The following is a 12,299-nucleotide window of genomic DNA, read 5'->3' on the forward strand; positions in this document are numbered from 1 at the left end:
ATAAAAAAACTTTACAAATTTAACAAACCCATGCACAATCCTTGAATAGATCTAGCAATAATAGCCCATGTATAATTTATGCTGAACCCAAACAAAATGGTAGATACTGCAAGACTGGTTCCAGAGAATAGTAGAGCAAGCTTTGTTCCAAATTTGTCACAGATAAATCCCCACATTATACTGTTTTATTAAAAAATATATTAAAAAAGATAAACTGTGTGATTCACAGTGCAATATCAAAAACACCTAAAAACATCTTTGTTTAATGTCAATCAAACAGCTATTTAAAAAGACAATAACATATTAATAAGTTTATTGAGCTATTATAATTGGGTTCATAATATGAATATAAATTCAATTATGAACTTTCATATTAACTTTTATATGAAAGTACTATAATACTTTAAAAGTAGTATGAAAAACTCATATTTAACTTTTTGTTTTTTTTGCAATTGAAGCAAAGTTTATTTAAACTACATTTAGACTACAACTGCTTTGTCAAAGAATACCATAGGTTCATTGTCTTATAACACAATGTACTAAGCATGTGTGTCACATAGCTAAATACTTATTATTTTTGATATTCTTAAGAGTCAACTATTTTAACTAACAGATTTATAGTCAATTATTTTAAATAACAGATTTAACAGATGCTTAAATTAAATAAGAAATGAAATATATTAAAATTAAAAATAAAAAAAACTTTAAAAAAAAAAAATGTTTAAAATTAAAAAAATCTCAAGAATAAACAAATAAAAGTTAATTTTTTTTTTATTGATTGCTTGTATTTCTATTTGTTGATAAAAGGCTAATAGATAATGATTTAATAAAAGGCTAATAGATCATGATTTAATAAAAGGCTAGATCATGGTAATAATCATAATGATCAATAGATCATGATTTAATAAATCACAATCTCTACTTTTTTGTTAATCAAGTATTCATTTTATTTATATTTGCTCAGAATTTATTTGCTTTATTTATATTTGGTCAAAAACAATGAATGTTTTATTCATATTTTTGTTTGTTTATATGTGCAATACATTATTTGATGAATAATATATTGCACATATTTCCAGAATTTTTATTTTTTGTTTATTATAAGAAAACTTATTTTTCATGTACAAATATAGTGCCCTTAAAAAGACAACAAATTTAAATTGGCTTGAAATACTTTGTGCGGCTTATTTTTTTAAAGTTATTTATTTTTCATTTTGTCTAAAGCCATATGACTACATCCTCGTGGTTGAAAGCAGTAATAAATTTTTTTTTTAATGCTTTATTTGTATTTGAAAATTGTCTATTTTGGGCAAGGTACCCTTAAAAAGAGATATTTTGCATGCCTAAGATAGGTATCTTGCAATAGAAAGAAATTTGACATTACTTTATGATTTTTCAAAATAATTAGAAAAATCATGAAATTTCACCCAAACCATGCAATAAAAACCTATTTTTTTGAAAATATTTTAATATTATTGTCTTTTTTTTCTTTCCTTTATATCTTAAAGCTTATTTTGAAAGATAGTAGTAATTCTTATAACAGTCCAAATCCTAGCTTAAGAGTAGCAGCAAATGGAAATTCTGTAATTAAAAAGCCAAGGAATAAATCTGGAGCAGCTGTAAAGCAATTTAACTGAGATGAAAAAAACAAAATAATAAACAAAACTGTTGAGTGGTGCAAAATTAATGGCAAAAATAAGGATATTCTGCAATAACAAGAGGTCCGTTGGTATTCAAAGAATTATTAGTCATGATGACTAATTAGATGTCTCCACTAGATGTATTTCAAACTTATTGATTTCAACAGTAGAATATATGTCACAAGATCACAAGTCCTTACTTGCATTTAGTAAATTATTTGATAGACATTTAATTGCAAAAGGCATGCAGTATGTTTATCAGCATGCAACAGCATGTTTAGCAGTTACTTTATCTAATGCTACTGATATTTAATCAATTCTAAATGGTAAAATAAGTTCTCCTATATCTATGAAATGAATGAAAAAAGAAAAATAAATGAAAAAAAAGCTAAATGTATTGGGAAGGGAAAATTTCAAACTGGAAAGAAAAATGTTTGTCACTACAGATTATGATTATGGGCTTAAATGAAAAAATTATTATTCTTAATGAAATACCAGGTCTATTGACAGTCCAAAAAAATAAATAGACTAAAAGCAATGAAACTAAAAAGTAAGTATAAAAGTAACCTAATCCATGGCTCCATGGAAGGTCAATGTGTAGATGTGCTAAAACTTGTATAGTCTATTACGAACTCCAGGGAGAAATAATCTCAGGAGGAAGAAGACAAAGAAAGGAAAAATAGAGAAGAAACTGAGTTGTTTTATAGATGCAAGGAAAGATGCATCTATAAAACAAAAGATTTCAGAAAAAAGCATTTGCAAAGCTGCAAAGCTAAAACAATGCCCTATGGTAAAAGACCAACTATAATTTTACCTAAATAAACAACGAAAAAAATAACCGCAGCAAAGAAATTATTTAAAAAACCTGATGATGAAGAAGACAGTATTAAAGATTTGTAACTCAATAGATTCTATTAGATTGATAGAATCCCTGTTATTGTTGATTGAAAAATTGTAGTGATCATTAAAAACAGAGATTGTTACTTGGAAGTTTTTTTCTTTAAGAAGTAAAAAAAAAAATAGGCAAAAAGTTTAAAAATATACAGTGCCCTTAAAAGACAAAAATATCAACATTTTTAAAGTGCTTTTTAAGTAATCAAAACTATATGTTTTTAAGTAATCAAAACTATATGTTTGTATCAAACAAGTGTAAAGCAACTACTTTTCCGATAAGGATCCTATTCATAGCTTTTATCTAGACATTAGTTTACGACTATAAATTAAATATTTTTTGTTTTATATTAAATATTAGTCAACTTTAGTTCTCAAACTTTTTAAAATACTATCTTCGAGACAAAATTTGAAAATTTTTTGAATTTCTGCTCTTTAACTTTTATTAAAAAGGGCCAGTTTATATTTTGAAATTTCCAAACTTTGGTTTAATAAACTTAATAAGTTTTTTGTCTTTTTAAGAGCACTGTCCTTTTAAGTGCACTATACCTGTACAAAATAAGGTACAAACAACTTTTTATGCAATGGGCCTAGGGAGAAATTGCGAATTTTAGACAAGTGAATTGAAGTTTTTTTGTTCCAGATAGATAACTAAAAGGTATGAGGCATACTCATATTTCTAGTATGTTGATACTGGTGTCCAATGAGAATGACTTTCGAAAAGTTAAAGTAATTAGAGCTAATCACGTCCTGAATCTTAATTGTCCCTTCCTAGAACTATGTCTCCTTAGTTCATTAAATTTTTTTTTTTAAGTTTCATTATAAATTATATCAAAATTAATCAATAGATTTTGAATTTCATCAAAAAAACATGTGAAGCTTAAAATTTCACCCATTTTTTAATTTTACTTTAATTTTTAATATTTCATTCATTATTTTATTTTAATTTTTTATCATTATTAACTTCTTTAGTTATCTTTTTTTTTCTTACTATTTTTATAGAAACTTTATTGTTTTTGTCATTAATAATTAGTTTCATTACTGCTGTTTTTAGTATTACTATTATTATTACAATTATTATAAATACTATTATTTTTGCTGTTACTTTTGCTATATTAATGAATAAAGCTATTATTGTTATTATTATTATTTTTTTAAATTATTATTATAAATAAAATTATTTGGTGTCACTCCTTTGATCAGAATTCTGCATGAGTGACTCCTTCCTCAATCAATTATTTATATTTATTCTTAATAATTATATTTTGATTTTATTATTTATAATATTATACTCTTATTCTTATTATTTTTATCATTACTATTGTTGTTATTATTATTATTATTATTATTGTTAATATATTACTGTAATTATATTGTAAATTTTGAGGAAAATAAATATCTTATTGTTGTTGTTGTTGATTTTATCCACTGAGTTTTTTTTTTAAAGTTTGACATCTATAAATAAATTTATAAATCTTTAAAATCTAGTTTATCATAACACAAACAAAAAATAGAAAAGTCTTTTACAAATCAAACCCTAAAGGTGAAGGGGGAGAAAATTAGAAAATTGTCAAGAACACCAGAAAATCATACCCACAAACATGTATTTAAAATTTCAGAAATAAAATTACAAACATTCAATTACTGAACATTCAAAATTCAGTTATTACTATTACTAGAATTCAGTTATTACAATCACTATTTCAAGTATTAAAAATCAGCAACAACTAGCCATTGCTAAAAATCATGAGTAATCATTGTAGATTGTACTCCTGATATTTCTCACAAGGATCAGTGATATTTCATTATGTAAATGACCATGTGTATGAGTGGTTTTATTGTTTTCTACAAATTAAAAGCCACCAAGGTAAATCCTCGATGCAAACAATGTTTGTAATATTGTAAATATTCAATGGATTTCAGCAATATGATAGCTGAGTGGATTTCAGCAATATGATAGCTGAGTGGATTTCAGCAATATGATAGCTTAGTGGATTTCAGCAATATGATAGCTCAGTGGATTTCAGCAATATGATAGTTGAGTGGATTTCAGCAATATGATAGCTCAGTGGATTTCAGCAATATGATAGCTGAGTGGATTTCAGCAATATGATAGCTGAGTGGATTTCAGCAATATGATAGCTCAGTGGATTTCAGCGATATGATAGCTCAGTGGATTTCAGCAATATGATAGCTCAGTGGATTTTAGCAATGAGTTTCCAGAACAGAAAAAAATCATTCAAATTATTTCAACAAATAAATATAACATTTTTTTTTTTAAATATTAGTGCAAGCTTTTTTTTTTCCACCTTTTTTCACTCATTTTTGTTGTTGTCCAAGGAAAAAGACCTCCTGCTTTAAAATAGCCTCGGGCCCCAAAAAGTCTTAATCAGCCACTGTGATATAATATATCATAAAAAATATATAGTAACATAATTGAAGATGCACAATTGCTGAAAGGGGAATGATGATGAGAAAAGTAGACTGCACTTAAAATCATCCGTGAAAATGAAATGTTGGCAAAGATCAGGCATTTTGTTAGCTGTGAGACACTCATAAACATATGGTATGCTATATTTAACTCTTGTATGCTTTACGGTTGTCAGATATGGGGGCAAAATCATTCAAAGTATACAAAGATCATAGAAAACCTTCAAAACAAATTACTTAAAATAGTTCATTTAGCCCAATAGATTTGATTCTAAAACTCTCTACAACCTCTTAAAAATTATGAAGCTGAAAGATCTAATATTCCTGTTGGATTGCACATTTGTATGAAACAGTTTCCATAATAACTTACCAAAAAGCTTTGATAGTTATTATAAATTTGTTAATAAAAGTCATTGTCATAATCTTAGATCAGAATTGTGTAACAACTTTGTAATATATTTAAAGTAAACACTTAAGTATAGCATTAATTCCATTAAGTATCAATCCATTAAATCATGGAATTATCTTCGCTCTGAAATCAAGACAACGTATTTAAAAAAAGGAAGTAAAGCTCTTTTCGTTAAAGTCAAGGAGTTTATGCAACATAAAAATATTAAGTAAAGCTTCTACTGTGTTGATTATCTCAGTAATTGTTTTTCATATCGTTTTCACCTTATCCTTTATACCTATAAAATTTAAGTTGTTTTTGCTTTTTATCTTAAATAACATGCTATTTCTGATGTTCTTGTTACTGTTTTCTTATCGTTCTATTTAAATGCCTGTTTTTTTTATCATTTTTAATGTTTTTGTTTTGCTCTTTTTTTTTTTTTTTTTGTTCCGTTTTTCTTTTTATTATAATATTACTATTTATTACTAGTAATATTATATTTATTACTAGATAGTATTATTTAAGTATATTACTATTTATTACTAGATATTATTATTTATGTACTAGTAATATGTATATATATTTTGTCAAATTTATAGTGAATATTTGTAGGTTGTCACGTTTCTGTCAGCTACATAACTGTTTATGACTGATCATAATTTTGTGTTTACTTTATAAAGTGAAATGAATGATTTATCCATCAAGTCGGCATGACGTCATTCCGTATTACAAAGCATTGTTTTAAAATTAACCATCTTGAATTGGGGGAAAACAAACTTAAAAATCAGTAGCGGTTTGTTGAGTTAATTTTAAAACAATGACAGCAATAAAAGGCAACATTTTAATAAAATAGAGATTTTAAAAATATGTAAAAATAAAGTAAAACCACTTAAAAGACTAATGTTTCGCAGACATCTTTTTGATGTTTTTTTATTAACTTTCAAAGTAATTGTAAAACATAAAGTTATTGTTGAATAGCGTTTTCTTGACTTCGCGTATTAGAAGAATAGTTTGTTTTCCCCTAATTCAATATGGTCACTTTTGATTTTGCGGTATAGTCACGTGATTCCGACTGAATGGATTGATTGATTGATGAAAAAGTGTGAAACCTGGTTTTAATATTAAACTGACTGAAAAGTTTTCAGTCAGTTTAACATTGAAACAAGGTTTAATGTTAAACTGATTGAACCAGGTTGCCCCTCCCCCATCCCCCATCCTTAATTTAATGGGATTTGTAAAATACTTACAAAAAAATAAGTGAATACTGGAATTAGATAGACATTTGTGTAGCTTTTTTTTTTCTTGAATACTTTTTCCCAATAAATTAAACAAAACCTTGCAGCATATAGAAAAAATATGGTTTTTTTTATAGATTGAATAAAAACTTTAGGCATTGTATTTTCAACTTTTAATTAAGGTTGATTTAGACACCATATGTCATTATTATTTATTAATTTATTAATCTAAAACCTAGCTGTCTAGACCCGTAAAATGAGGGTCGTATTAAGTCTATTCTACATCCTCCATTTCTTTTTTATTCGTTATTGATTTTTTTTTTAAACAAAAGAACAATGATGCTTTAAAAACACAAATTAAATAAGTCCACTTTGCATATTTTCTAATCATCAGTGTGGTAGTGCCTAAATGAAGTTAGTGAGCCTAGTTAGGCAGAGCAGGGAGGCTCGCATAATCTCCATTGAGCGACGTGTCCTTAACTAATTTGTAACTGCTCCGTATCTCTCACCATTCTTTACGGACAGTTAATGTGCCAGTAGTGTCGTAAAGCGTTTAGATTCATCTCCGAGTACACCATTTGTACCAAAAATCAATGGGGGGAATGGGTGTTTAACTTCTAGAACTCGTTCTAAATACTCACATTTTTTCGCTTCTTCTTGTCTGCAAAATATCTGTTTTGTTGGTTATTTTTTGGAAGACTTGGAATGCATTACTCTAACATCAAAAAATGCAGTTTCTCCCTTCCTTCAAAACCATTTTGCTTTCATATTCTGTCTAGCTTCGTCGCGTACATTGGCAGTTTTGAGATGAAATTTTTCATTTGTCAACGGAATCAAATGCGGCTCTGCTTGAACATCAGTAAAAACTTTAGTTAGGCAAACAGTTAGAAAATATCTCATATTATCTGTCTGTTGCACACAAAGCCACCTTTTTTGCATGACATTGCGTGTAGCTTGATAAATTTTCCTCCACAAGCACAATAAGATCGTAAATTAGCAAGCAGCACATTGTATCTCAATCTAAGTGCGTCCCTAAACTCTTCCTTATTCAGATTTAGATTTTGTTCTTTAATTGGTAAAGTGTTTAACCAGCTGGTGGCGCCTTTGTCACAAGCCTGTTCAACCAGTGGTTTAAGATTTTCTGGAAGCATTACGCATACTACTTTAACCTCCTCCTTTTTTTTTTTTTTTTTTTTTGATTTATCCACGTTTGTTTTTGTTTTTATTTTTGAAACCGTTTTAACTGGTCAAGTACTCTTTGGTGCCTAATAGAAGGGGGAGGGGTTGGAATAGGCGGGGGGAGGGGGTTGGAAATATCACTAAAACTTAATAAGCAGGGGGGCTGGAATAAGTGGGGGGGGGGGGACTGGATAATTTCGAGTTTTTTTAAATACTTAAAGCAATAACTAAGTAATGTTTTTGTTAATTATTAGCATATATATTAGTGTCTGAAAACAAGTAAATGTATAATAAAGAAGTACTAAAGTCCAAAGAAGAAATATCAACAGAAGTCCAGTTCAAATAAGTTTCTCTCTATACATATTTTGTAAAATGTCAAATATGTTACCTTCGTCCTCTACATCGGTATTATCATGAGCCTCTTTTATTCGTTTCTTGACGCTTTTTCGAGCCTCGTAAAAAAGTGATTTAATTTTTTTTAGATGTGGCTTGAAAATAATACTAGTTTCATTTAAAAATTCTTTTCGTAGTCTTACACTCTGATATACAACGTATACAAGTAAATAAGTACTGTAAATGATATGACGTGACGATAGAAAGAAGAAAATTTCTTTTTTAATGAATAATGACGTAACGATAGAAAGAAGAAAATAGAACGTTCTTTTTTTTAAAACAAAGTTTTTTGAATGAATGATATTACGTAACGTAAGTAAGTAGTGAAAAAGAAAATTTTTATAAAAAATTGCAACTTCGTTATATTCTTCGAAGCAGTATGTTGTTTCTTGGCTTCAGTTATTAAGTTCCAAATTACAAGCTCTCCCTCTGATGGATTCAGCGCCATTCATTTTATTCCTTACTTGAATATTCTTTAGTAAGCGGCAGAAAAACTCTACATATTAGGCCCGTACTGTGAAAATAGGATGGGGGTCATTTTAGGATGGGGGTCATTTTTGAAAAAAGGTAGTTTAGAATAGTAAATAAAATTTTTGCTTAACTTTCTTTTAAAGCTTGCGTGAAACAAAGAGAATCTATTAAAAAAGAAGGGGTCGATCGTACCCGACAATACCCGAGGGGGTCGACGTACCCACGGTACGGGCATGCATACACAAGAATTATTATTTTAAGTTTTATTGCATAAAAATTATCATATTTTAACAAAAAAAAAAAACAACATTTTTTCATGGTTTTTGCCGAAATTTTTTTTTAAGGTATTTTTAACAAAAAATGATAAATTTTTATAAAGTTTCACTTTTTTTTTTTTTAAGACCCAACATGATATACATTTGAAAAACTTTTTTTTTTGCGTTCCAGGTCTCGTTGCAATTTTAAAACTTGTCCCCTTAAACCTGATTTAACTTGGAAAAAATTTAACAGAGTTTCTTGTGAGAACCTATAGAAAGTTTTAAGAATAGAGACCAATTTTTGAAAGTATGGGGCGTCGGATGCACCCTAGTAAGTAGTAGAAAATAAAAATTTGTCAAATTTTTGTTTTAAGTTAACGATTAATGTTCAACACTTTGTAACCTTATTCTGTAAAAGTCTATAAAAAAAACGGGCATAGACTTATAAATTTTTTTCTTTATTAAGTTTCTATCAAGTTATTGTTAAACTTTTCTTTCAGACCATCCGCAGATTATTCGAACCCCGTTAATAAATTTTGAGGAAAATAAAAGTTTGAAGGTAAAGTCTTTTTTCCTTTAAGAAAAAAGTTTAACTAATTACCTAAGCATATTAATAACTATCTCTATCAGTATTTATATTAACAAGTATCTCTAAGGTGATAAGCATCGTGACTTAGGCGCAAAGAATTTCTATCGCTGTTATGTTATTGATTATGATGTGGATTGACATTTATACCTTTTATTTGTTATAGTATATAGTATTTTTAGATATGTTATGCATATAACATCAATAGAACTTTAAAAATGTTTTACTTTGTATTTTAAAAAATCTGAGAAGATTTTTTAAAATACAAATTACAAAATTAAAATACAAAAGACCAATTTATGATACACGCACGAATGAGTAACGGCAACAGCTAAAGCAGCATTAAATTCATTATCAAAATATTATAGAATTGTGTAAATATATGCATTTGTTATTTAATAACTACTCAATTTCATTTTAAGATCTTAGTGTAATTAAAAAATTGTTCAGCATAATAAATGCTTAAGAATGGTATATACCATGCGCCAATACCAGACGCATGCGCCAAACGGTCAAAATTATTTTTTCTCTAACGTACGCTTATCATATCGCTCCTTAGCTTATAACACCGCTCAAGTCAAAAATTTAAACAATACTTTTTGCTCATGAAAATATTTTTTGTTCATGAAAGAATATATAATATTGAATATAATATATTCTTTCAAACAAAAATTATGGGTATTGAGTTTATGAATGTCATTTGATAGTATGTAACTAACTACAACTACATTAGCTTCAAGTTTTGATAGGTATCAAGCATGTGTTGAGCGTTGCAAAATTTTTGACTTGTGGCACCCTTGATCTGGGTGTACGATATATTCAATGAAACGCATTTCATTGAATATATTGAATACAATAGAGTAAAACCGGGTCAAACCGCACAGTTATCAATAAAAATTAAATAACTTTTCATTTTTTATTTATTTATTTTTTCATTGATTTTTTATTAGATAGGTAATAAAAAAACTACGTAAGATAATACAAATATATGTTAAAAAAATAATAATAAAATTATGTAAAAAAAATTGTGCGGTTTTAGGCGACATGCTGATAAAACCGCACGCAACAGAAAACATTTAATTTATTAAATTTTAACTTTTTTTTATTATTTTTTTTAACACAACATATATTTAAGAAACTATAGTTTTTACTATTAAACTATTTAAACTATTAAGTTTTTACATTTTTTGCAACAAAAAAACTTAAATTCAACTACATATTTGTTTGGTAAACATGTTTCTTTGCACAACCGTTCCCGATACGTCAAATTCTCGCATTGCAACATTTCTGTATGTAATTGTACTCTACACTTTTTACATTTTGCAACTTTTAATCGTTTGGCTGCTGGTACTTGTTCTTCATTATTGTTTTGCTGAAGTTGCTCAGTCATTTAAGTACTTGGCATAGAGAGTCTAGGCTTTGCGTTAAGTTTAGCAACTTTCATTGCTTCCTTTGTTGCTTTTTCTTCATCTTTTTGTTTGAGGAACTCGATCACATTTTCTTCGGTAATACATTTTCCGTCAAGTTTTGACATGTTGCTCTGCTTCGATTTCTTAACATGCGATTGATTTCTGGCTTGAAAAACATCTTCAACTCTATCTCGACACTGTTTTTGCAACGCTCAACACATGCTAGATACCTATCAAAACTTGAAGCTGGTGTAGTTGAGAAATGCTTGTTTGACATGTTTGACAACAGACACCTCTATCCAATGGTTGTAGAATATGTGACAAATGCTCTGGTAGAGAAATCAAGATTATATTGTGTTTTTTGCACAGCAATACCGCTTTTAAAGTTATGTGATTTGAATGCTTATCTAATACTAAAATATGAATACCACCAATTTGCTCAGTTTTGGCTATAAATACTTCTTTCAGCCATTCAATAAACGTATCGTGCTCCATCCAACCTGAAATTGAATATTTGGTGCCAACTGGACCACCTCTTGCCCAGTCAGGACGAAAGTTTCTTTTGGCTTTGTTTATCACAAATGGTGATGCAAGATGACCATCTGCGTTGCAGCAATTGTTAACAATATAATGAATTTTTCATTGTTGCCAGTAAGTCAAATGCACGTCTTGTCCCTTTTCGACACACTACGGTTGCTTAATCGTGATCACCCAAAAAATCTGTTTCATCACAATTCCAAATATGCGACCCAGAAGTTATACCAGTCTGTTGAAATTGCTTGGCGACGCATTCGAATAACGATCAATTATTTCTGGCGTACAAGAAGTGGCTCTTTTAAATGCTAAGTTATCCGCTTTTCTTATTGAAATTTTTTATGACCATCTCTTCATAAAGTCATGAAACCAGTCTTTACCGGGCTTGCCATTTTTGAGTAAGTGCAATTGATCTTCGTGTTTAAGGTAGCCAGATTCAAATTCTAATATTTCATTTGGGGTAAACCATAACCCTAGTCACCAAGTAATTGGATGCATGCACCATAAATCTTTCATTTTCATTTGAGAGTACCGTTGTTATACCTGAGCCATGGAAGCCTTTGTTGTTTTTATTTTTGCGATCTTTGAGCATTAAGAATGGAACGCCACGTTTGAATGCAGCTTTTCTCAGTGATGTTTTACTTTCTTTCATATCAGTTAATGTGGCTACCATATCGTCTTCCTTGTATGCTTTTGTTTTTTTAGTTGACATGTTAAATTAAGTGAGTGAGTTAAATTGAATTGAGTAAGTGATGATTATATTGAGAAATAATATAATAATTGGTTTTTAATGAGTAAGAGATGATTATTTAACAAATAACATTATAGTTCATTTTTAATTAAACCGGAAATAGCACAAGTTAATTAGATAGGCGCTTAGTCACTT

General features: G+C 28.4%; 1 protein-coding gene across 1 annotated transcript in view; it reads right to left on the minus strand.

The window, feature by feature from the left end:
* LOC100212961 (uncharacterized) overlaps nucleotides 1-12,299 on the minus strand; it is a 54,767-nt gene that overhangs the window by 21,882 nt on the left and 20,586 nt on the right. The window contains exon 6 of the mRNA XM_065793139.1: nucleotides 29-180. Within this exon, the coding sequence (XP_065649211.1) occupies nucleotides 29-180 (152 nt within the window). The remainder of the gene's footprint in view (nucleotides 1-28; nucleotides 181-12,299) is intronic.

Source organism: Hydra vulgaris, chromosome 03, assembly GCF_038396675.1.
Source record: "Hydra vulgaris chromosome 03, alternate assembly HydraT2T_AEP".
In the NCBI taxonomy this organism is placed as follows: Eukaryota; Metazoa; Cnidaria; class Hydrozoa; order Anthoathecata; family Hydridae; genus Hydra; species Hydra vulgaris.